The 24,494-nt window shown below is 42.4% G+C and overlaps 1 protein-coding gene across 1 annotated transcript; it reads right to left on the bottom strand.

Moving 5' to 3' along the window:
* Positions 1 to 1,771: 1,771 nt before the first annotated feature.
* On the bottom strand, positions 1,772 to 16,272 carry VDAC2 (voltage dependent anion channel 2). Its single transcript, XM_065922683.1, has 10 exons — positions 16,114 to 16,272; positions 15,856 to 15,910; positions 14,713 to 14,781; positions 13,868 to 13,917; positions 9,790 to 9,942; positions 9,646 to 9,698; positions 8,385 to 8,612; positions 7,275 to 7,425; positions 3,392 to 3,449; positions 1,772 to 2,162 (listed from the first exon to the last, which is right to left on the bottom strand). The coding sequence occupies exons 2-10, from the start codon at positions 15,884 to 15,886 to the stop codon at positions 2,071 to 2,073; spliced, it is 885 nt and encodes a 294-aa protein (XP_065778755.1). The 5' UTR covers positions 15,887 to 15,910; positions 16,114 to 16,272; the 3' UTR covers positions 1,772 to 2,070.
* Between the last annotated feature and the right edge of the window lie 8,222 nt (positions 16,273 to 24,494).

The raw sequence follows: 24,494 nt of genomic DNA, 5'->3' as shown, positions 1-24,494 counted from the left end.
ATACTGTCCTCCCCGAAGTCCTGGAGGAACATGAGACATGGGATCACTGGCTAGAGGTGTAAAGCAGACAGTCCAATAGGTAGGAGGTAATTTTTAACAAGTTCCCCAGAAGGAAACAAAGAGAATGTTAGGTTTTCCATAAGCCTATGTAAGCTGCGGGGGAGAGTGAGCCAGGTGCTTCACTCTTCTGGTTTAAACCTGTTTACACCTCACCAATCTGTAGGAAGGTCTTACCTCTACACCACAAATGAAGATCAGGCTCATATATGAAGTGTTCTTTCCACTAAAATTGCCTCAGGCAGAAACAGCCTCAGCCTAGAATACAATTAGGTTTTGGCACTACATTAGCCCTGAAGTAAACATAAACCTGGAAGAGGCTAGAACCAAGGCCACAGAAGCCCCATGAGCCCACAGCTGACAACTTTCATAACCCTTTGGCATCTCGGATATACCCTGCATTTCAGACAACCCTTAGGAACCTGGCTGAAGACCTATCTTCCTATCTCCCAATCATAAAAGCATACTAGGATGCACAAGGGTGAACAGGTCCATTTTACTCTTAAGTATAGACACTTTCACATCTAGCTTGCAGACTTCTTTTCTTGTTTTTCTTCTTTCCTAGCAATAGGTCCTGCCTGACTCAAAACAAACTGGTTCAGAGCCCAACTTACTGCCATAAAGTTTGTGTTTTATACAGTAAGCCATTCCAGCCAGTCCCTTAGGACAAACAGTAAAATCAGAGGGATCTCTGTGCCCCACATTCCATCTGTGTGGACAGCTTATCTGGGTTTCTCTTATCAGATTCTTCTTGACCTAGAAATTTTCAGCATGTATCACTTTTTGGATAATGAGTCCAAGTACTACATTTTCTTATTTGTTCTCTGATGACAAACTATACCACAAATCTAGTATTATGAAGTGTGTTGAACAAAACTCTTCTCTAACCTTCAATGATACTGTTCCAACTCTCCTCCCATCAAAATTCCTCTTTCCTACTTTTCCAACCAGAATCATCTATTAATTGCTATCATTCAGTTCAAGTTTAGATTAAGGCCAATGGCCACCTAGCTTGAAGCCACTCTGGTCACAAACTTGGGCCCAAGCTTTTCAGTGTCTACCTGGAAAGAAATGAGTTAGACCTCTCACTGGGGCCCACATAGACTGTCTGGGTATTGACACTATCTACTCCTTATTCCACTTTCCTACGCCTAGTCCCATCCCACCTAACTAGGGCCTGGATCATTTCCATAGCAATAGCCCAAAGGGGTATGGTGTGTATATACAAACTTCAGCACCATCCCTTCACTTTTCTTTCTCCGTCATTTACTCACTAATCCTTCCTGGAGTTAATAATGATCCAATGTAATTTTATACACATTTACAAACTGAAGATATGAAGTCATATATCTTCTTCTTATACTGTAGTCTAAACATTTTATGGAGTTATTCTCAGGTCAGAGGACTCTGTGGCACAGATTTATAAGAAGAGCAAAACAAATGCTCACTGGAGAAGTAAAGTACTAGCTAGATATACTACCAGGAATATTTGACCCTAGCTGCCAAGTTTTTAACTCTGCAAATACTTGGGAGTCATTAATAATGTATACTCATTTTATTCATAATTTGTAATGTTTCAGGATACCAAAAGTAATTCTAATGATGGTTGAATTTAACAAAAAATTTTAACCTTAAGACATCCACTGATCCATCTCATTCAACGGCAATATTCAATGTTAAAAGGAACATAAAAACAAACATGCACACAACTGCACAGTTTTCATAAATGTCTATTTCATTATTGGTGGGTAGCACATTTAACAGTTAAATACATTTAAATAATGTATAGGTGACTGCATGACTGCAGTACTGGTAACTAGATAGACAACCAATTCAACTAGAAACCAGCTAACAAGTAACTGTCTAAATATTTAAAATACAGCTCTTGTTTAGATCATCCTTTGTTTTGATCACCTTCAGGGGGGTGGCGGGGGGGAAGCCTGCTGGTCACACTGGAAATATATTAAGGCCAAATCTTCTGATACCCTTTTCCAGAGGTTTCTTTCAGCTGAATTAAGCCTCCAATTCTAGGGCAAGCCCAAGTTTGTGGCCTCCAGCATTAATGCTCTTCCCATCTACCAGGGCAGACAGTGTAAGCTTCACACCTGTAAACAAAAGCAGACAACCATTAAGTACCTGCAACACCTCATGGGAGTCAGCAGTCACCTCAGAGCCTGTCACTTTTTCTCAGCTTGTCGGATGACCTATAGTGCCAGCCACCAGAGGGCACTTGGGAGTACCTGAGGGACCAGACAGTTCACTTGGCTCGATCCTGAGCAAGGAAAGCATCAAGTCACGGAGCATAGAAATGTTAATAAAGCTCAAACAGGGTAAAAAAAAAAAAACAACTAAAAATGGCTCTAGAAAATTCAATCATGTTCAATACACTATCCAAACTAAAAGACAATTTGGACCCCAGAAAAGAAAAAGCTACAATTAAGACACACTTTGGGACAAGTAGGGAGATCTGCATATTGACTATATATTAGGTATTATTTTAAACTCTTCATTTCTTTAGCTGTGAAAACAGTATTGTAGTTATGACGTCTTTAAAGTGATGCAGTTAAAAATGTCTTACTCTCATATGTATGCTAGGGCTGATGTGTCTGTATGTTTGCAAAATATACATTTAATTTGTAAGAATATGTGGGTAAAAAAGAGAAAAGGATTATGTATACAGACAAGGAGGGAGAAAACAAACACAGTAAATGTTAGCAACTGGTCAATGTAGGGAAGATGAGTGTTCGTGGCACCATTCTTTTCTTCAGGTTTCAGAAGAGTCAAAGTATCGGGAAAAGTTCCAAGTGCTTCAGAACCTTGTTATTCAAATGCTGGTTCAAGAGCCAGTGACACTGGCATCACCTAAGAGCTTGTTAGAAAGACAGAACCCCATACCCCAGATTTATGTATTCTAATAAGATTACCGAAGTGATTCATGCACCCTGGTATTAAAGAAGTACTGCTCTGGAAAACAAGCAAGGATCAAATTATTATGTAAAGTAATGAGACTCTAGAGATCAAATGACCAAAGCAATGAGTGAACAATGACTGGAGAGATAAAAATTACTACAAGACATTTCAGGTACAAGCAAAGAAAGTAAATAACCAGTCTTGTGCTTATGAAGGACAATGTTTGCATGCTAAACCATTTAGGGAAATGTCAACTTCCAAATAGCCCAGCATTAAAAAAAAAGAAGAAAATATTGTAGCAAAAGGTAAACATGTGTTCATTGTACTTTTGTCAACTCTTCTGTATGTTTGAAAGTTTTACAAAAGAAGCTGAGAAATGAAAACTGATTTTGAAAATACTATCAGAACAATCCTTAAAACTTACCAGGCCTCAGAGTCTGAGTATAGCCCACTCCAATTAAACTAGAGTTGTTGACTTTTGCCTAAGATAAAATGCAAAAACAAATGTAAGACAAATTTTTGAATGGAGACACAAAGGCCCTAGGTATTTACCTATCATGCAATCATGACATATTCACTTTTCCATGTGAGATAATAAAATTTAATATTGTATTAAGTTAAGCAAAAACCTTTTCAAACTGTTCACAGGGTTCTCAAGGCAAGGATACTCAAGTGGTTTGCCATTCCCTTCTCCAGTGGACCACATCTTGTCAGAACTCTCCACCATAACCTATCCATCTTGGGTGGCCCTACATGGCATGGCTCTTCTTGAGCAAGACAAGGCTGTGGTCCATGTGATAAGTTTGGTTAGTTTTCTGTGATTGTGGTTTTCATTCTGTCTGTCCTCTGATGGATAAGGATAAGAGGCTTATGGAAGCTTCCTGATGAGAAAAACTGACTGAGGGGGGAACTGGGTTTTGTTCTGATGGGTGGGCCATGTTCAGTAAATCTTTAATCCAATTTTCTATTGATGGGCGGGGCTGTGTTCCCTCCCTTGACCCAAGACCAAACCATGGTGGAGGAAATGAAGACAATGGCGACCTCCTTCAAAAGGTCCCATGCATGCACTGCTGCACTCAATGCCATCAACCCTGCAGAAGGCCACCACCAGCCCACGCCTCACAAAGGTATGCCTAGTAAAAGCTATAAAAACCACAGCTTTTTTTTTTCCAGTAGTCATGCATGGATGTGAGAGTTGGACTATAAATAAAGCTGAGTGCTGAAGTATTCATGCTTTTGAACTATGGTGTTGAAGCAGAGTCTTGAGTCCCTTGGACTGCAAGGAGATCCAACCAGTCCATCCTAAAGGAAATCAGTCCTGAATATTCATTGGAAGGACTGATGCTAAAGCTCAGATACTTTGGCCACCTGATGCGAAGAACTGACTCACTGGAAAAGACCCTGATGCTGGGAAAGATTGAAGGCAGAAGGGGATGACACAGGATGAGATGCTTGGATGGCATCACTGACGTGATGGACATGAGTTTGAGTTGGCTCCAGGAGCTGGTGATGGACAGGGAAGCCTGGCATGCTGCAGTCCATGGGGTTGCAGAGCCAGACACGACAGAGCAACTGAACTGAACAGAAGCAAAAACCAGGCCCCGCTTAATTCTTATCTACTAAACTCAATTGTCAGCAGGACACAAAACTCTTGCTATCTTTGATGATGTATCTACAGACCCTAAATTGTCCAGAGCACAAAAGCCTAAGTACTCTCATAAAAATTGTTCTTGTTGAATCTAATCTAACACAACAAAACCACACCAGTATGTGAGTAATTGAAGTTTACCAGGCTAACTACACAATATGACATACACACCACCTTCAAAATATGGCATGTGTATAGTTTAAATTTGTGACTATGACACACTCCTTTCAAGGGTATTCCTTAAGAATCTAAACCATGCATGTTCTAAATCTCCAAATGATAAGCACTTCCTCTGAAGAAACAGACTGACTACAACTTCTTTACCTCACTTTCCTACACCTCTCATGAACAAACCTGGGTCCTGGCTGCATATAACTAGACTGTACTTCAGATGTTCCAACGGAGCACTGTTGACCAGTCCAGATCCCTACCCGCCCTGTACAATTCCACTATTTTAGGATTTTAGTCACAGACTTTCAAAGGCTACGAGAATTCCGGAGAGCAAGACACGGTCAGAAGCTTCTAGCTCCGTTCTCCCCATTTCTCAGACCATTAAGCCACACCAGAGGCCTATGGCTGTAGTGGGATCATCTCATCCCAATCTCCATGGCCTAGTTACCTAGTCAGGTACCTTTGCTCTTCAGCATTTTGAGTGCTATGGAAACAAAAAGGTAACAAGCAGTCTCTGGGATCTAAAGAGACTTGGAAATAATTTGACATCTACACTTTTTTGCAATGTATCATAACAGCCCAAACGAGAAATGGTAACATACAGGCAAAAGTCACATAAACGACACTTGTACTCACTTGGCACTAGAGCCAAGTCTTCATGAGCCTCCAATGACCATGTGAGTTAGTTATCTAAGGAAGAAATGCCCACCAGTAACCATCTTGTGCCAAATGAATCAAGTGTGCTGAGCAGTTCAGTCGTGTCCAACTCTTTGTGACCCTGAGGACTGCAGCCCGCCCAGCTCCTGTCCATGGGATTTTTCTAGGTGAGAATACTAGAGTGGGTTGCCCTTCCCTTCTTCAGGGGGTCTTCACAACCCAGCGGTCAAACTTGCATCTCCTGCATTAGCAGGCAGATTCTTTACCACTGCACCTCTTGGGAAGCCTGCCAAACAAATCAAGAGCCCAGACAATAAAATAGCTCCTACTATTTTAGGAATCAACCACAAAACTGATGGAGCATTATGCAACGCTTCAGGGGTGATGCTTGATTATGGTAACAGCAGCACAACTTAGGTGGGATATGCTAAATACATTTCCAAATTAATCCTCAGAAGTCATTCACTGATACACAAGTCCCAAGCTGCCTTCTTCCCATTTTAGACTGTGAAAGAGTTGCATCTTCTGCTGGTATTAAACCTGTGAGGGTGCCAGAGGCATACATTTGAAAAGAACAGCAATGCAGCTACCACAGCATAGTGTGAATCCTGAGGATTTTACTGTTAAGGTGTAGTTAGAAACAGAGAAAGGGAAAATAAATGAATCGCTGTTTTGCCAATAGGAGAAGCATTCTGGGTGCTTCTCATTCTCTCTGATAACAACTCTGCTAAGAAACAAGAATGGGGTTAAAACTTAATTGCCTAAATTATTAAAACATATTGTCCCCAGGAATGAACATCATTTTATGTAACAGAAGTAACTCTCATGAAGGTTTAATTCTCATTCCAGTACAAACAGTGCCTGACCTGTAACCAACCAACACACAGAATAGTTGCTGATCTGCCTGAAATTGGAGCCAGTGCTCCACACCCTCAGACACTGCACTCCCTCCTACCACAACCCACTATGACTGAAGGAAGAAACAGCAGGAGTCCAAGCACAGGACTAAGGGGGCCATGCAACTCCATTAACCTGAGAAAAAGGGGAGGAAGTTCCCGTAGGACTTCTAGTGCTAAAGCTGGGATAGTCCCAGGCAAAGCAAAATGGACACCCTGGACACCCTAGGCAGGAGGGAAATTGAAAGACTTGCATGTCCAGTCCTGGACTACCCCTTCTTTTTTCCCTCCCTAGCAGTGGACTAAGTCCTTCTCCTCTCTAAGCTTTAGTTTCTTCACCTGCAAAACAGCATGTGTACCACTGGCTGCTCAGATCAAATCAGAAGATATTTTGTAAACTATTAAAGTCAGACATAAAGTAACATAATACTATTAGCTACCAACAAGAATGATAACTGCCCAGGGCCCAAAACATTGGCTTCCCTGGGCCTGGACAGGACTGGGCCTCATAGTTACCATCTATACTATACTCCTGCCTGCAATGCAGGAGATCTGGGTTTAATTCCTAGGTCAGGAAGATCCCCTGGAGAACGGAATGGCAACAGTATTCTTGCCTGGAGAATCCCATGGACAAAGGACCTGACGGGCTACAGTCCATGGGGTCGCGGAGGGTCAGACACGACTGAGCGATCAACACTTTGACTTTCTGTACTACTTCAGTAGCTTTGAGGTTAATTAAAGCACACTGCTGTGGCCTGGATATCAAACATCTAACACCATCTCCACAGGAAAACCAGCATTCAAAGCTCTAATCTCAACCGGTGTATAAACTGGGAAGTGAGTGAACCACAGTTACAATTTTCAACACAATCTAATATATCCAAAGATTAAGTCCCACAATGAAAATCCCATTCTAAGCCCACAAGAGTACTTACAGAAATGGAAGCAGTGGGATCCAATTGATATTTAGCTGCAATTCCAAAGCGAGTGCAGTTGGTTCCTGATGTCCAAGCAAGGTTTACTGAAGTGTCAAGATCTTCACATACTTTCTGATAAATTGATCCTCCAAATTCTGTACCATCATTGCTATGAGATATTTTAAATTAGTCAATCTAGACTAGACAATGTAATAATGTCTAAGGCACATGGCTGACACTATAGCATTACATTTAAATAAAAGCCATTGCTTACATGGGTTTCTAGTGTTTCACTGAAAACTTTAAAGTTTTAAAACCACGAATTGGTCAAATAAATCATGGTATATCCATTCAGCAGAATTACCACGCAGCCACTATCAATCACTAAGAATACATAAAGCTATAGGAAAATGATCATAATACATTAATGAAGTGAAGATTATGAAACAGTCTTTCTGGCATGTATTTTTATATACACACATATAAAAAGGTGAAACATCAAAGCATTAATAGTTAACAAAAATTATACATCTAGATGGTGGGATTGTGGACAATTCTGGTTTTCTTATTTTACTTCTGTTACATGCCAATGCATCATTTTTGTAAGGGAAAGAATTCTTTAAGTCCTTTCCACATATACATTACTTTGGGTTAAGAAAAAACGCTCTACACTTTAGCCAATCCTATCCAATGAGCACCTTACACATCACAATTAAATGAAAGCACTAGTACAGTTTGCAGCATCTTAGCTTTTTTCCCCCTGGCCACACTGTGCAGCTTGTGGGATCTCAGGTCCCTGCCCAGGGACTGAACTCAGGCCATGGCAGTGAAAGTGCCAAATCCTAACCACCAGACCACCAAGGAGACCCGTCTTAGCCTCTTCCAAAAATCCCAAGCATATCAAGCCTATGTGAAATGAACATTCACTCTCTCAGCACTAAAATTCAGAGTAACATTTTTTATAGAGTAACATTTCTATACACTTCTGGGAGGGCATTCTAGAAATGCCCAAAGATGATCTTTTTATGTTAAGAGAACTCCTTTAGGTTGTACCAAGATTCAGAGATAACAGGAGACAGTGACACCACTCTGAGGTCCCACATCATAACTCAAAAAAGAAATACTCACACATTAGTGTGTAGCTGGAAGTCCCCAGTCCTGTAGCCCACTGCAAAGTTATTCCTTGTCAGCTTTGATTTGGCACTGTCAAAGGTCATCTGGTACCCAGCAAGCCAGCCCTCATAACCGAAGACAGCCGAACCGTGGATTGCAGGTCCAGCAAAATCAAAGTCAACATCACAACCAAGGTTTATACATTCCCTCTTGTAAGAAGACTTGATTTTACCACTTTTCTTTCTAGAAAAAGAACAGACTGACTTAAAACTGATGCCAGTAAGAAAGATTTAGTCAGAGGGTACAAAACAGATTTACATGAATCTCATTATAATGGGGAGTAGAGACATACTTCATTGTTTTATTGAAGTTCACTTTATAGTGCTTCCCCACACACACGCGCATATTAAGGGTTTACAGCAATCCTGCATCAAGCAAATCTGTTGGTGTTTTTTCCAATAGCATTTGTTCACTTTGTGCCTCTGTGTCACGTCTTGGTAATTCTCACATTTCAAACATTTTTATTATTACTGTGTTTGTAACAGTGATCTGTGGTCACTGATCTTTTGATGTTACTACTGAAGACTCAGATGAAGGTTAGCATTTTAAGTATTTTTTAATTAAGGTATCAGTTCAGTCGCTCAGTCGTGTCTGACTCTTTGTGACCCCATGAACTGCAGCATGCCAGAATTTCCTCAAACTCAAGTCCATCGAGTCAGTGATGCCATCCAAATTAAGGTATGTATATTGTTTTTCCCCCAATATAATGCTATTTTACACTTACTAGTCAATAATCTAGTGTAAAAGGAACTTTTATATGCACTGGGAAACTAGAAAATCTGGAAGACTTGCTTTTTCACGATATTCACTTTACTACAGTGATTTGGAACCAAACTTCCAATATCTCTAAGGTATGCCTCCAAACAGGTAGCAGGATAATCACAAGAAACTGAAAAAAGAGGGAAAAAAAAAAACCCCACAGCTCAATGAACTAAAAGACAAAGGCACCTGGGGTGACTAGCTTGCCACCACTACAGGAAGAATGCTTTGCAGAGCTGCAATCAGTCACAAAAACCTATTTAAAAATAATGTTCATTCCAAGTTAGTGCCACAATGATAAAAGGCAAATAGCTGAAGGCAAGCCAAGAACCATACTGCTCACGCTCCAAAGGGAGAAACAGAAATTTGCCAACACAAGACATCTGAATGTGCACCTTCCTTAAATACAACTGAAGAAAGCTTTAAATTTAAAGCAGACAAAAATGCCAGTGCTTACCCTGTGTTTGGTGAAAAGGTGGTATCAAATGTCAGTTTCAAACCTTGGCAAATCTATTTCAAGAGAAAAAGAATTTGTTTTCAGTTTATTTCCTTTTTGAAACACAAAAATAATTAATACTAAAGCACACTTTCAAAATGTTACCTGGTCTTCAATAGCGATTTCTGTTCCCAGAGTGTTATCAGTATTCCACTTTTCTGTGAAAGTCAGACCATACTCACACCATTTATATTTGGTCTCCAAGGTCCCAGTAACTTTACCAGTGTCTGTATTAGATGAACCAGATGTTGAGAATTCCTAACAAGACAATAAATAAACAAGTTCAGGAACTTTCTTGTAAGCCTACAGTAATAAACTTTCTAACAAACCCCACTGAAACCCTTAGTAATTCGCTAATCCCTTTTTCTAGCTTCCCAAACACTCCTAACCCTCTGCTACTGAGTAAATACAAGAGCAACAAACTAGCCTGTTAATTACTGACTACCATCTTGTTACCACTGACATTTTCAACCAATGGATCAAAAGTTACTTTAATATGATTCCCAAGTGGACAACAAACTATGAAGTTTTTAAGGAAATTTCTGCTAAAGTGATTCTGAGTTTAAAAAAAAAAAATCAGTGGGGGCAGAGGGATAGTGAGTGGATATTTTAGAACTGCTTCCAATCTACCTGATAGTCAATGAAACACTAAATAGGTCAGTATGGCTAATCATAGACTCCCTCCATTAAAATCAGTTTACACACAATTTATTATGAAATGGTCCCTTGAAAATCCCTAAAAGGAAAGCACTCCATTGAAAGAATCTATGACACAAACAAAGTTTTCAACTTTTTGGTAACCTCAATATTCTGTTTTTCTGACATAGTCTTCATCAGGTTCTATGCCTTTCCAATCACCTTTCACATTAAAAAAAAAAAAAAAATTGGTGGAAGGAAATTCCTTATAACTGGTTCATATTATCCATAATATAAACTACACTCTGTAGAACAGATGATCATTACAGAAAAATCTGTGCAGTGACTAATCTGAAATATATCATATAATCTTCTGTTTGTAGCAAATGTAAGTAACTTGCCAATCCCTAACTGTACACCAACTGAAAAGGAAGGTATAATATGGAAAGAGCTTATCTGAAATTTAAAATCTGCTACAGATAATCCAGAAATCTAATCTTTATGAGCATAATATACAGGCAAGCAGTTGAACTCTTCCAAGATAAAATATTAAAATGCCTTGAGGGTTCTAATTTGACTACCAATGTTATACTCTATATGGGAAAGCCAAATTTAAAAACAGCTGATTGGGAGCCCTTGCGCTCTTTTCCTTCCCCCTGTAAAAAAATAAAAAATAAAAAAATAAAAATAAAAACAGCTGATCTGAACATTTTAGAGATAAGAGGATTTCAACCCGAAATTGTGATACCTGCAGAATGAGGAAATAGCCAAACCTGTATTCATCGGAGAAAAGAGCAATCATCTTTCACTTACAAAACATCATTTGTGTAACTGCTGCTCTGCAGTGACACAGACTCAATTCTTTAGGTCTTATACACTATCTCCTGAAATTAGCTGCTTTCATTAATAGAAACTGAGTCAAAGCTTGGCACTCAATGCCCATAGTAAAAAGCACCCGATTGTGTTAGCAAAGAACACTGGATGTAAAATTAGAGGAGTCCTGATATAAAATTCTGGCTGGTATTTACTAAATGAGTAACACTAAGGAAGACACTTTTCCAGGTCTCAGATATCGTAACTTTAAAAAGTTTAAACCAAAAAAAAAAAAAAAAAGTTTAAACCTCCTACCTCTGGAGGATTAAATGGGTCTGATTCTGTGAAAGTTTTGCATATTTTCACGTGCTCTACACAAAAGGGTATTAAAAAGCATATTAAAAAGCAGAGACATTACTCTGCCAACAAAGGTCTGTCTAGTCAAGGCTGTTTTTCCAGTGGTCATATATGGATGTGAGAGTTGGACTATAAAGAAAGTTGAGTGCAGAAGAATTGATGCTTTTGAACTGTGGTGTTGCAGAAGACTCTTGAAAGCCCCTTGGACTGCAGGAGATCCAACCAGTCCATCCTAAAGGAGATCAGTCCTGAGTGTTCATTGGAAGGACTGATGTTGAAGCTGAAACTCCAATACTTTGGCCAGCTGATGCAAAGAGCTGACTCACTGGAAAAGACCCTGATGCTGGGAAAGATTGAGGGCAGGAGGAGAAGGGGACGACAGAGGATGAGAAAGTTGGATGGCATCACCAACTCAATGGACATGGGTTTGGGTTTGGGACTCCAGGAGTTGGTGATGGACAGGGAGGCCTGGCGTGCTGTGGTTCATGGGGTCGCAAAGAGTCAGACACGACTGAGCGACTGAACTAAACGTGAAAGGAATACATTATTAAAACAATATAAAATATATGGAGCTGTGTTTTAACAGATACTTGAAATGTAAGTATGTATGAATATCTATTCTTAACCCTGAATGACAATGATTAATGATTCTTGAGTTCCCACCCACTGCCACCCAACAGCCCATAAAATGAGCCTATATACATGCTGAGTAGAAGCCGAGGAGTGCTCAAGACAGAAAACGAAGATCACACTAGGATCTGGGATCAGAATTGGGTCAGATGATACCACCAGCAGAGCTTTTATCTTTCGCTCCTCATGAAGACACTTAGGCTTCTACATTCTGGGGTAACCCTGACATCTTTGCAATTCAGGTGGGAAAACAGAACCAGGCATTAATGGGACTACTTGAGGCTAGGTACCTATTTTAAGATCAGTACAATGTTTTTTAATTACACACATTAAACATAAATGAAAACATACTGTATCTAATCAAGCTTCTATAAACCCTCATGTTCTTAAGTCTAATTTCATAAAATTCCTGTCCACCATAAGCCTTTCCTTTCAAATATTTTGATTTATCAAACAATCTAGTACTAGATATACTGCTCTGATTATTCCCCAGTTTAAAGTTGATTTTGTCCCTTCAGCCAGCAAGTAAAATTTTAAACACTAGAACTGATTCTTCTACTTTTTTTAAGGGTTTTTGTGTTTCAGCAACTTGTTTAAAAGGGGTCAACAAGTTTAAAGAGTGAACACAAACAGGGCCAACAAGTTTAAAGAGTGAACACAAACAAACACCAAGTCACTGCTCTCTGTAATGTTACCCTGAGCTAGTTAAGTCACTCATCCACAACGAATACTCAGGCTTCCTTTCTGACCAAAGAAACCAAACAGATGGGACCAATATAAAATCCCAGAAATCCAAATCTAGGCATTAAGAAACTACAAAATTATTAATTTAAGTAAATACCAACTGCATACACTAAGGGAATTAACTATACAAAGAATTTATCAAAATAATAGCATTCAACATGCACACACTATACCCATCCCCTAAAGAATCTCAAAAAATTTTAGGAGAAAAAAAAAATTACACAAAATTTAATTTTACTTTACGCTCTTTGAGGGAGTTTGTTAGGCAGAATCAAGACATCCAAATATCAGAATATTAACCTCTTTAAAAATACTCAAATTTAAGACTCTCTAAATTCACAAAATACAAGTGGAAATTTCCCAAGGAGGGCTGCTAGATTATGACCACTATATAAATAATTATTATACTCAAATTAAAAGTTATTGAATATTTTTAAGCCCATGACTCTTAAGTAACTTTCCTTTTTTCAAAAGACATTTATCTATTCATTTGCCTGTGTTGGGTCTCAGCTGCAGCATACAAGATCCTCTTTTTAGTTACAGCATGCGGAATCCTTTAATTGTGGCATGTGGGATCTAGTTCCCCAACCAGGGATCAAACCCAGGTCCCCTGCACTGCGAACATGAAGTTTCAGCCATTGGACCAACAGGAAGTCTCCCTGAATGCTTTTCAAAGGTATTAAATGGGTTACAAAAAAGTGTAACAACTTTCCTACCTTCAAGCTTGCAATCTTACTTAGTAAACAGAATACCACAAGACTGTCTTTTTTGAATTTCTTGTGCAGGGCAAAACACATGAAAATCAGAAATCATATCTAAAGCCAAAATAAATCAAGATAAAATTCTTTTAAAATGAAATTATCTTCTTTAAAATAAAATGGGTAGACATCTTTCAGTTATGACTATTTTATGTGTTGAAAAGTTACATAGAAGTTTGTCACTACTTATCAAATACCTAACACTCACCACGCCGCTTTTAGGTTAGTAAATACCTAACACTCACCACACCGCTGCAGGACTTTGTTTTCACATCCAGTTTCACCAACCCAAAACCTTCAGGTAGAAAGCAAAAAAGAACAAAATGATACTTTTGCACAAAAAGATACACACCAATAGCTCACTCTACGTTAAAAAAAAAAAATCACATGTTTAGAGGAAGATAAATATGTGTTAATATACAGTATTTAAATGAAAACAATTTTAATTATTCTATAAACTAACATGTAAAGGACAGAACATCTCCAGGAAGCTTTGCCTAGTGTGTCGATGTGTATTTGGCACCCACCCTCAAAAAGGCTTTCAAATCATTTTTAATAAAGCACGTACTAAAGAAAGCTTTTCAAACCTAAATATCAGATCAGTCATTTTAACTTAAATACAAGAATTGTCAACAACTTATAATAATACAGGCATTTACAACATTTGTCCCAAAGGCATACCGCACTTTGGGATTAATATCTAAACTACTTCAAAAAAAGCTAAAAGGATAGGGACACTGAGGTATGGAACAAAATCTTCAAGAAAACCCAAATTTATTTGAAAAACCCCATAATCCTTTAGGAGTCACCACCATAAAAGCCAAAAACAGTAAAAAACATAATTCTAGTCAACCAAGACCTAAACTGTATCACTGAAAGTAAATAAAAGCATAAAAAATTTTTTTTCCTTAAAAATAAATTTCTTGAACTAAAGAATGAAAAAATGGAGAAAACTGGGATGAAGGGGGAATGTAGATTGTTACAGTACTCTTTCACCAGAAAAGTTATCTGAAGAAATTATTAATTTCACCAAGCAGTCCAAACTTACACATTTTCACTTCTAATCTAAAATTTTTTAAACAGTTCTTACCAAATCCTTTGTTGAAAATATCTCTGGCAGCTTTGCCAAGGTCAGCATATGATGGAGGAATACACATTGCTGGTGGGAAGAAACATTCCTGTGTTAACGTCCTTGTTCTCCCAGTCTGTCCAAAAACTAGCTTAGGACCCACTGCTATCATTAAATCCCAACAGGTCAACTTGGTTTTGAAACCACTAGAAGCTACAATAAAACTACAACAAAACTCCATGAGGGAGATATCAGCACCAAAGCGCTTATTTCTAAAATGGATAGTAACAGTTAAGTAACTATACAAACTTGGGAAACTCTCTCCAGACTTTCTATTCCTAAACTTACACAGTGCTTATAACTTCACTTCCTAGGATGGGATTAGTATAAAAAATCGAACACATACAGATATATACCTATACGTAAAGATATATCTGCCAAAATTCGCTGGAATGGGCCAATTTAACCAAATGAGATAAAATAAAATACTAAGACATGTCCCCTTCACTCCCCCATTCATCCTTTAGTATCCGCACTGAGGCCAAAACAATATTCTAGAATGGAAAGAGAAAAGAATTCATATTTGGGCAACCTAAACATTGGAACTTAAAAAAATGCAGCTATCCATGTTTAACTCAAGCGTCTGCATCAACTAAACATCCAATACACTTTAAACATATTAATATGACACTCAAGTAATCGGCCAATGCGATGAGGCTTAAGAGCAAGCAATCTGAGCTCGCCACACCAGCTCATTCATTCTACATAGCACGTCCACGCCCTTATGAGCACATGTAATGACCTTGCGCTCTCAGAAGGGGGGTTACTACTTCCTCTAAAAAAGTGACCGGCCCAATCCTTCAAAGGCTGAATCCGACAATTAATAATTTTGCTTCCGAGTTTAATCAAACGCACGTCCAAAAACTGAAGGTGAATGCGGCCACAGACCAACTCCCCATTCCTAGTCCCCCTATCCGAAATCCATGCCACTCACACCCTCCTCCGCAGAGTCAGGGAAGTCAGACAGCGGACTGGCTAACGAAAGGGGTGAGTTTACAAGCCCTTTGAAAGATACGAGGAAAAGAAGCTGAGGTTTTCTGGTCAACAGGCTTCGGCTGCCGGGACACCGCCGCCCCACCCCGCAGAGAACCCCACTAGACTTACGCCGCGCGCAGTTCTGTCCGTAGGTCGCCATGGCGAGGCCGAGGGGAGAGGTGATCTGAGGGAGGGACAAGAAGTGCGGTCAGCAGGGGTCAAAAGTGAATCGAGGGGCCAGAAGGGGGACTCAGACATCGGGAAGAGGGGCCGCGGGGCAGCGCGGCCATCTTAGGGAGTCAGGGCCGACCCCGAGTCCGACTCAGGCGTCCTGCTTGGCCGCCGGGGCCCAGGCCCAGGGTCCGAGTGAGGCGGGCGTGGTGGTACCTGGTGGTCTCCGGGGGGGAAGGGAAGGCGCCGCTGCCGCTCCGCTAGCAGCTGAGACCGCTCGGCTCGCTAGGCGTCGGGCTGCAGCTGCCGCGGCTGGAGGGCGAAGTGAAGGAGACACCGTTCCGCCCGCCGCAACCCTGTCCTCCCCCCGCCAGGACCCTGCCGCTACCCCTGGGGCTGCCCGCCGCGCCTGTCCCCGCAGCGCCGCCCGCTACTCACTCCAGCCTGCTCCGAAACGACCACGTGTCCCGAGCGCAGCCGTTCCCCTGGGCTGGGCCGCCTCGGTCCCTCGGCGGGGGCCGGAAAAATAGACGCTGCCGGACCTCGGGTCAGGCAGCGACGAGGGCAGCCCCAGAGGCGAAGGGGCGGGGAACGGCGGAGGCAGCGCGGGGGGGAACTCGCGGGCGGGGGATGGCGTGGAGGCCCCGCGCGCGTACGTCACGGGCGGGGCGGGGCGTCAGGCGCGTGCCTGCGCGGGGCTCGGCGCGCCTGGGCGCGGCTGCACACCCCCCGGTCACGTACATCTCTCCAACTCCCTTTCTCCCCTGGGGTTCGCACACCCTGCAGAGCCAATCCCCAGTCTAGGAAGGAGTCAGCTGAGCACTACCTCTTCTACACTGAGCGTGTGCAGCGTGCGCTTCTGAAAAACCCTGCCTGCCTCCCGACCCGGGGAGAAAGGAGTGAGCACAGGCGCCCCTCCTGCCCCTCGGGCGCTCCCTACATTGGTCCCGCCTCCCACCTCGTGTAATTGCCCTGCTGAGCGGGGCTCGACCTGAGAAGCTCTCTTGGGCTGCCCCTCCCTGAACAAACTTGAGCAAGTCTCGGGGTGCCCCGCCTTGCCTCGATCCCCCGCCCCCACCCGGGTTAAGGCCCTAGGGTTCCTTTTCTGCCGCTTATTTCCCGGTTAGAGGTACGATTGCCTTACACGCTCAGAGAACTGAAGATGTTTTAATGAGTCACTCCTGCTGGAAATTTTAGGAAACATGCTGACCAAGCATTAGAACGCCGCACTCAAGTTCACTGGGTGTGCAAGAAGAGTGGGAGAACCAAAGGAATAAGAAAAAATGAGCTGTCTAATGAGATGTAAGTAGAGTCAGTTTAGGCTTCGGAATCTATCGCAAATATCAGCAATTTATCCCCTCTGTACCCCTAGCTTCTTTTAAGCTTAAATGAGATGAAGTGGCCTTTAATAGCCATTAACAACCATAGACTATGAGCAAAGCCTTTTTTCCTTCCCGGACTCTGGCTCTGAAAGTCACCTCTGCTCAAATGCTGCCAAGGCCAAGGTTCCATATCCTCCTAAACCAGGAAAAAAGGATAATTAGATAGGCTTCCACAATGCAAACCTGAATAAAAAGCTACAGGCTGTTGGATTTCCCTCCGAGAGCAACCCCAGCCAGCAATCTTGCTTCGTCGTGGTCGGGATTACTCATTGTAAAGGGTTAGAAGAAGGTAAGAGTCTTTGCTGGTAAGAGTTCAAGCACTAGAAAAAATGAAGTGAAAGTCTTTCAGTCGTGTCCGACTCTTTGTGACCCCATGCACTGTATACTCCATGGAATTCTCCAGGCCAGAATACTGGACTGGGTAGCCTTTTCCTTCTCCAGGGGATCTTCTCAACCCAGAGGTTGAACCCAGGTCTCCCACATTGCCGGTAGATTCTTTACCAGCTGAGCCACAAGGGAAGCCCAAGCACCAGAAGCACTGGTTAATTCCTTCATTCAAGCACAAACAGGTTGGTCTGAAATCAGCCTGGTTCCACAAGGAATTGGTCTGTTCAGGCCATGTTTGATGCTACTGTGAGGCTCCTGGCAGAGAATGCCATCCCATCACAACTGCAGCATAATACACCACCTCCCAGAAAAACCTAGACTCTGCTCAGGTACCTTGGTTACTTGCAGTAGGACTTATTCACTCTGTGAACTGTCTAGCATTTATAACCCCCAAAGAATTTCACTGTGCCACAGAACATAGATCTGAGGCTTCACCCTCTACAACTCCAAGGAATGTACACAATACCTAATAACCAGGAGCAGAATCGGCAATTTATTTCAAAGTTGTATTCAGTAGATATGTCTGAGTGCTCACGTCCAAAGCTAATGAAGAAAACTGATAAAGACTGGCCAGGTTAAAAAAACTCAAGGGGGAGTACTTTCTTGGAAGCCTCAATGGGAGAGGGAGTGCTGAGTAGTATCACATCCTAAGGAGTGGTCAAGTGAGGTCAAGATTGACTATTAGTTACTATTACTGTGTAACCAATCACCCCAAAACTTAATAGCTTCAAACAACAAGCATTTTAGTATCTGAAACTTCCCATGGGTTAAAAATTAAGCTTAGCTGAGTAGTTCTGGCTCAGGGCCTCCCATAAGGTTTTAGCTGGGTCTAGTCATGTGAAGGGTTGACTGTTGCTATCGGATTGGCTTCCAAGGTGGCTCCCTCGCGTAGCTCTTGGTAAGAAGCCTCCGTTCCTCACCACGTGGCTATTTCCATAGAACGACTGCTTGAGTGTCTTCCTGACAAAGCTCCTGGTTCCTTCCAGAGCTGGTGATCCCAAAGAGAGACAAAACCCACAGTTTCTTACATGATCCCATCTCAGAAATCACACCGTCACTTCTGCCTTATTCTGTTTGTTAGAAGTGAGTTAACTAAGACTAGTCTACCCTCAAGGCAAGAGAAATTAGTCTCTTCCTTTTGAAAGTAGTATCAAAGAATTTGTGGATATATTTTAAACTATCATAGTCAACACTCTGGTCACATTACTTACATTTCTTCTACACAGAAAATACACTAACTCCCTCCTAAAACCTCCCTCAAATCTCCACATTCACAGTATCAGCAAGAGGCTTCTCTGGTGTAGTTTCTTTAAGTACAGCAGTTCCTATACAGTTCCCCTTAATCTGAAGATCTATGAACTAAAGAGAAGCTGCCTACTCCCACACATACACATATCCAACACACACAGAGTAGGTTAGGCACACAGAAACTGCTGAAGAAATCCCTGGTCAAAGCGGGGAAACAGGACATACAGTGGAGTCCACAGCAGTTCTGAAATCCCACTGGGCCAATCTTCAACATTCCTTTATTGCAACTCAGTCCTGTTCCTGACCGTGCCAGATGACGTCACATGGGGAGAGCCAGCCCTAGATACGCACTTTCTCTTCCTGCCCCAGGCTCTGCCCCACACTGAGGGTACACCCTAGCCTGTACACGCAAGCTCCATCCTCCCTCACATAGCTCACTCCTTGACCATCTCATAGCAGTGTGTCAGTGGCAGTTCAATTCATGCTCAGGAGAAACAACTCTGAGGACAAAGTCCATGCAGGCCCCAGAAGCAGTCCTAGGGCTGTTTCAGCAGGGAAAATTGAGATCTTCTGTATTCAGAGTTTGGTCCAGATATAAAGAGGGTGAGCATGGCTTTGATGGCTTTGATTGGCATGTTCCCTCGGCCCTGCAGACTCCTCACCCTGGAGGAATAGGCACAATCTGAGAAGGGTTAGAGTGTTGTTGTTGTTCAGTTGCTAAGTCATGTCTGACTGTGACCCCATGAACTGCAGTGTGCTAGGCTTCCCTGTCCTCCACTATCTCCTGGAGTTTGCTCAAACTTATGTCCATTGAGCCTGTGATGCTATTTAACCATCTTATCCTCTGCCACCCTCTTTTCCTTTTGCCTTCAATCTTCCCCAGCATCAGGGTCTTTTCCAATGAATTGGCTCTTTGAATCCAGTAGCCTAAGTATTGGAGCTTCAGCATTAGCATCAGTCCTTCCAATGAATATCCAGGGTTAATTTCCTTTAGGATTGACTGGTTTGGGTTAGAGTGGAGCCCCCTCAAGTATGAAGTTCAGGTTGGGGGCTCCTCTTGCTCAGGTTTAAGGGATAGGCACTGGGAATCTTTATGCAATTGAAACACACATTTATTGAGGTCAGACAAGTGAAAGAGACAGAAAGAACCCTAAGCTGTGATTATGGTTAGAATGTGGGATGTTGTAATGTGAGATTTAGCAGTGGAGCAGCCTGGGTGGTGAGCAGCCATGGAAGGATGAAGTGGAAGTGAAGTTCCCTGGAGTTGAAGGTGATCAAGAACAGGTGAGGCTTAGTTGTTGGAGCCGCCCGCTCCCCACACACCCTATACACAATGCTGGAAGAGGTCCAAGTTTCTGGCAGGGATACAGAAGTTACCAGGATGTTGCAAGGATAAGTAGTGGAGAGGAAAACTGAGTCAGGTCCCAAAGTCCTCAGGGACCACAGGAAGCTGGTCATAAGGAAAGACCACAGTAAAGAATGGTAGAACTGATGGCACTAATCTCAAAGGAGATGATTTTAGAATAGGGAGGAGGAATTAAGACTGTGGCCACCCTTCCTGTCCCCAGGTGCAGCCCTAGGATGTTGGACAACATAGGAAAATGAGTAGTTTTCCATGGGATACAGTGTATCAATGGGAAATGGTGGTTTTTTGCTAGGGTGAGCAGAGTGAACCTGGGGACTTAGGGTAGTTTGTTTACAATGGGAACAAGGTTCTAGAGGGCTCCGGAGGATGCGGAGGCAGGAAGGCAGCAGTGGGGGGACACACCAGGAAGTAGGAAGCACAGACAGGGTTGAGATGAAAACCAAGGAGAGCACAGATGAACAGAGGGACTTAAAATGCTTGGGGGACCCACAGCTGGGGCTGAGGGTCATTGTAGGATCAACTGGTCTCAAAAGTCAAGCCAGTACCTGTTGCACATAAAGGACAGTGAGCCTGGTTTTGTGCATGCAACACTGGGGCTGTCATTCTCAGGCACACTGGAACATGAAAACCTCTGATCTACACTGTCCATCAAGTCCGAGCAGTCCCTAGGGGAAAAGACAAAAAGTGTTAGTCGCTCAGTCATGTCTGACTCTTTGCAACTCCACGAACTGTAGCTTGCCAGGCTTCTCTGTCCATGGGATTCTCCAGGCAAGAATACTGGAGTGGGTAGCCGTTCCCTTCTCCAGGGGATCTTCCTGAACTAGGGACTGAACCCAGGTCTCCTGCATTGCAGGCAGATTCTTTACCATCTGAGCCACTAGGGAAACCCTCAGGGGAAAAGAGGAGCATTCTAAAGCTCTCCAGACACATGCCCTGTGGATCCCATTCTGATTTAGTGTATAGTATAAAATGTGATGATTGAAACAGGTAGTGGAGTCATAGCTTAACAGTCAGGACACAATTAAGTGCAAATTTCATGCGGTTCCTTTCAACTGATATCCCAGTGTTTTGGGTTCTGGATTGGTACAGAGACTGATATAAAAGAACTTTGCTATTTATCATCTAGTCAGCAACCTGTGGTCTTGATCAGAGTTCTAATTAGAGCCCTGATAAAACATTGTTTAGTTTCTTGAAAAAGTTCACACCTTCCTCTATAAGAAAGCTTAGTCCAAAGTGACAGGAAAAATGCAGACGCCTGGTCAAGAAACTTCAGCGGCTCCCATTTATCTGTTGGATAAGGTCCCCAATATAAAGAAGATGGACCACGATCCTACTTTCCTTCATCACAGTTATGTTTCCCTCCCGCTGCCTGTACTAATTCAAGTCACATATTCCCACATTACAGTGCTTTTAGTAATATGGCCTTTGCTCTTCAGCCACCTGGAATGCTTCCTGTCCTCACCACTTTTGAGTTAAATCCTTTGAATCCTTTTAAAGCCCAACTCAAATGTATTCCCACCAGTTTTTCTTGACCTACCTGTTACACATTCATTTTCCTTCCTCTGAAATTCTATGGCATTGTTTATCTTATGGCATAAACATATTCCCCAATATTTTATTATGAAAATGTTCAAACATGCAGGAAAGATGAAAGATTGTTTAGTGAACCCCAACATAGCCACTACTTAGATTCTACAGTTATCATTGTGCTATATCTGCTTTATCCCATATCTTTCCATCTATCCATTCACCAATCCATCTGGCCTTTTTGATGCATTTCAGAGTCAATTGCAGACATTAGTATACTTCACTCCTAAATCCTGTAGCCATACCTGCAATATTTGGTTTTCTTTAAAGTAAAATTTACCTACATATCATGTTTTTTAAAAAATACTCTGCCTCCTACCTTTCCTATCAAACTCTTTAATAGTGGGAACCATTTCTTACGTTATCTCTATCCGCCCACCCAGTATCTAGTAGTGACACTAGAAAGGATGCAAAAAGAAAGTATAGTCGCTCAGTCGTGTCTGACTCTGTGACCCCATGGACTGTAGCCTGCCAGGCTCCTCCATCCATGGGATTTTCCAGGCAAGCATACTGGAGCGGGTTGCCATTTCCTTCTCCAGGGGAATCTTCCCCACCCAGGGATCAAACCCGGGTCTCCTGCTTTGTAGGCAGACTACTGTCTGAGTCACGAGGGAGTCCCTCGAAAGGATAAACAGAATCAAGATAATCACAGCTAACATATATCAAGCACTTCCTTTGTGCCAGGTACTGTTCTAAACACTTCATATGCTTTATTTAATTTTTATAACAACTCTATGAATACAGGTACTATAAAGCGGCCTGTTACACCTGTCACAAATTAGAAAAACAAGCCTATAGAGGTTAGGTAACTAGCCCAGTACACACAGATAGCTTTAAGTGCTGGAGACAAAATTTAAACCCAGATGTGAATCAGGGCACACGCTCTTAACCATTCACATTCCCTCCACATTGTCAAAACCTTACCCCTTGCAGAAGACTAACCATATATATGGAATGTTCAAAGAGCCCACTGCTTTGGACCAGCCTTGTCATGGCCCGTTAACAGAGGAAGCTGCCTTCAAAAATTTTCCCTGGCATGAGCTCCACAATGAAGGTAAAAGGTGAGAGGGAACTAGCTTGTCCATGGTCTTGTCGCTGGGTCACCGAGAATGTCTCATGACACATCCCACAGCTGCCTGTACCTACTGTGTGGCTGCCCTGTGTCTCTGGGGCTGGTGTAGGAGGCAGTGAAAGGAGGGTGAGGGAGAGTTCGGAGGCCCAGGAAAGTCACAAGGGCAGCTTGGCTGGCTGCCGCCTGGACACTTAGTACAGAGGGAAGCCAGGAAGGACAAGAGGCCACTGTTTGTGGCTGTAGGAGGCTTGTCAGTTTCATACTGGGTGAACCCACCACCCCTTCCACCACTTTTAGTTCTCCTAGACCTTGGATTAGAAGTAAAGAAATTGGATTCCAAGTGATTCACATGCTGTTTCTGGAGACGGCGGGGGGTGGGCGGGCAATCCCAGGACGGGTTCTGTCTGTAAGTAATCAGGAATGAACTTTGACGGTCACTCTCTTGCTCTAGTCACCACTGCACACCACTGCCAGATAATACAACTTGAGTGCAGATTCCCTTCTTCAGGCCCTTCTCTAAAGCAGCCCAAGTTAGATACAGGTTGAGGCCCTTCACCATATGGCCCATACCTAAGTATCTAGGAAATCACAGAGTTTTGTTGAATACTAATTGCACAGAGCATTGATATAATTTACACACACAGAACTCTGAGTCAAAGAGGTTTGGGAACTGCTGTATTAAACCAAGGTTAACTCATTTCTTCAAGTGGCCTTCACAGAGCTTTAAATTATTGTGCATGATGAGTCTCTGAAAGGAGAAAAGAACACATTCCAGTTTTTTTTTTTTCAACAAGGATCTTGAGAACCTAGTGTTCCACAGAAGGTGTGCTATCTCACATGCCATTCCTAACATAGCTACCCCTGAAACTTAGCCAGTTTTTCTAAGGCTATCATGGCAGCCATGGAAATGCAACTGTTCACATCTGCTACTGTGAGAAGCATGGCAGATTCACTGCTCTGACCCCAGTGAAGCCACACAAGCTGCTGCTGCTGACCAAGCATGACAGGGGTAGTCATGCAGGTCCCTCCCTGCAAAACACGGGGCTCCTCCAATAAGATGCCCTTTGACCTTGCTGAAACTTCCTTACAGGTGTATTGCCACCTGGAACTCTTCCTCCCCTGTCTTCTTCCTGTATCAAAATCTGAAGCTGCTTCTGTTTCTTGTTCTTTATCTGTCTCCGGCATATCCCTCAGCAAACCTCTTGTACTTTTCATTCCAACTTGGCATCTGCTGCTTAGAGTATGTAAACTGGCAAACCTATTTCAAACGTGTTTCTAAAGCTTTTCCAGATTCAGCTCCTCCTTGGAACCTCACATCACTTTCTTGGCATCTGCTTTTTATGGTCTGCACTGAGAGGCCTCCTGATACAGAAAGGAAGCTCACAGCCTCTAGAAGACAGCATCCCAGGTTCAAATCCCAACTCTGTCACCTGCTAGTAGTATAACCTCAAGGAATTTCTCCAACAAGCTGTAAAATAGGGGGATTATACCACTATTTGGCAAGGCTTATAAGAATTAAATGAAAAATTACACTTAAACCACTGAGCATATAGCA

This window comes from Muntiacus reevesi, chromosome 2 (assembly GCF_963930625.1).
Source record: "Muntiacus reevesi chromosome 2, mMunRee1.1, whole genome shotgun sequence".
Lineage (NCBI taxonomy): Eukaryota > Metazoa > Chordata > Mammalia > Artiodactyla > Cervidae > Muntiacus > Muntiacus reevesi.
The sequence above is the reverse complement of the archived record's forward strand: the minus strand, read 5'-3'. Positions and strand labels throughout refer to the sequence as shown.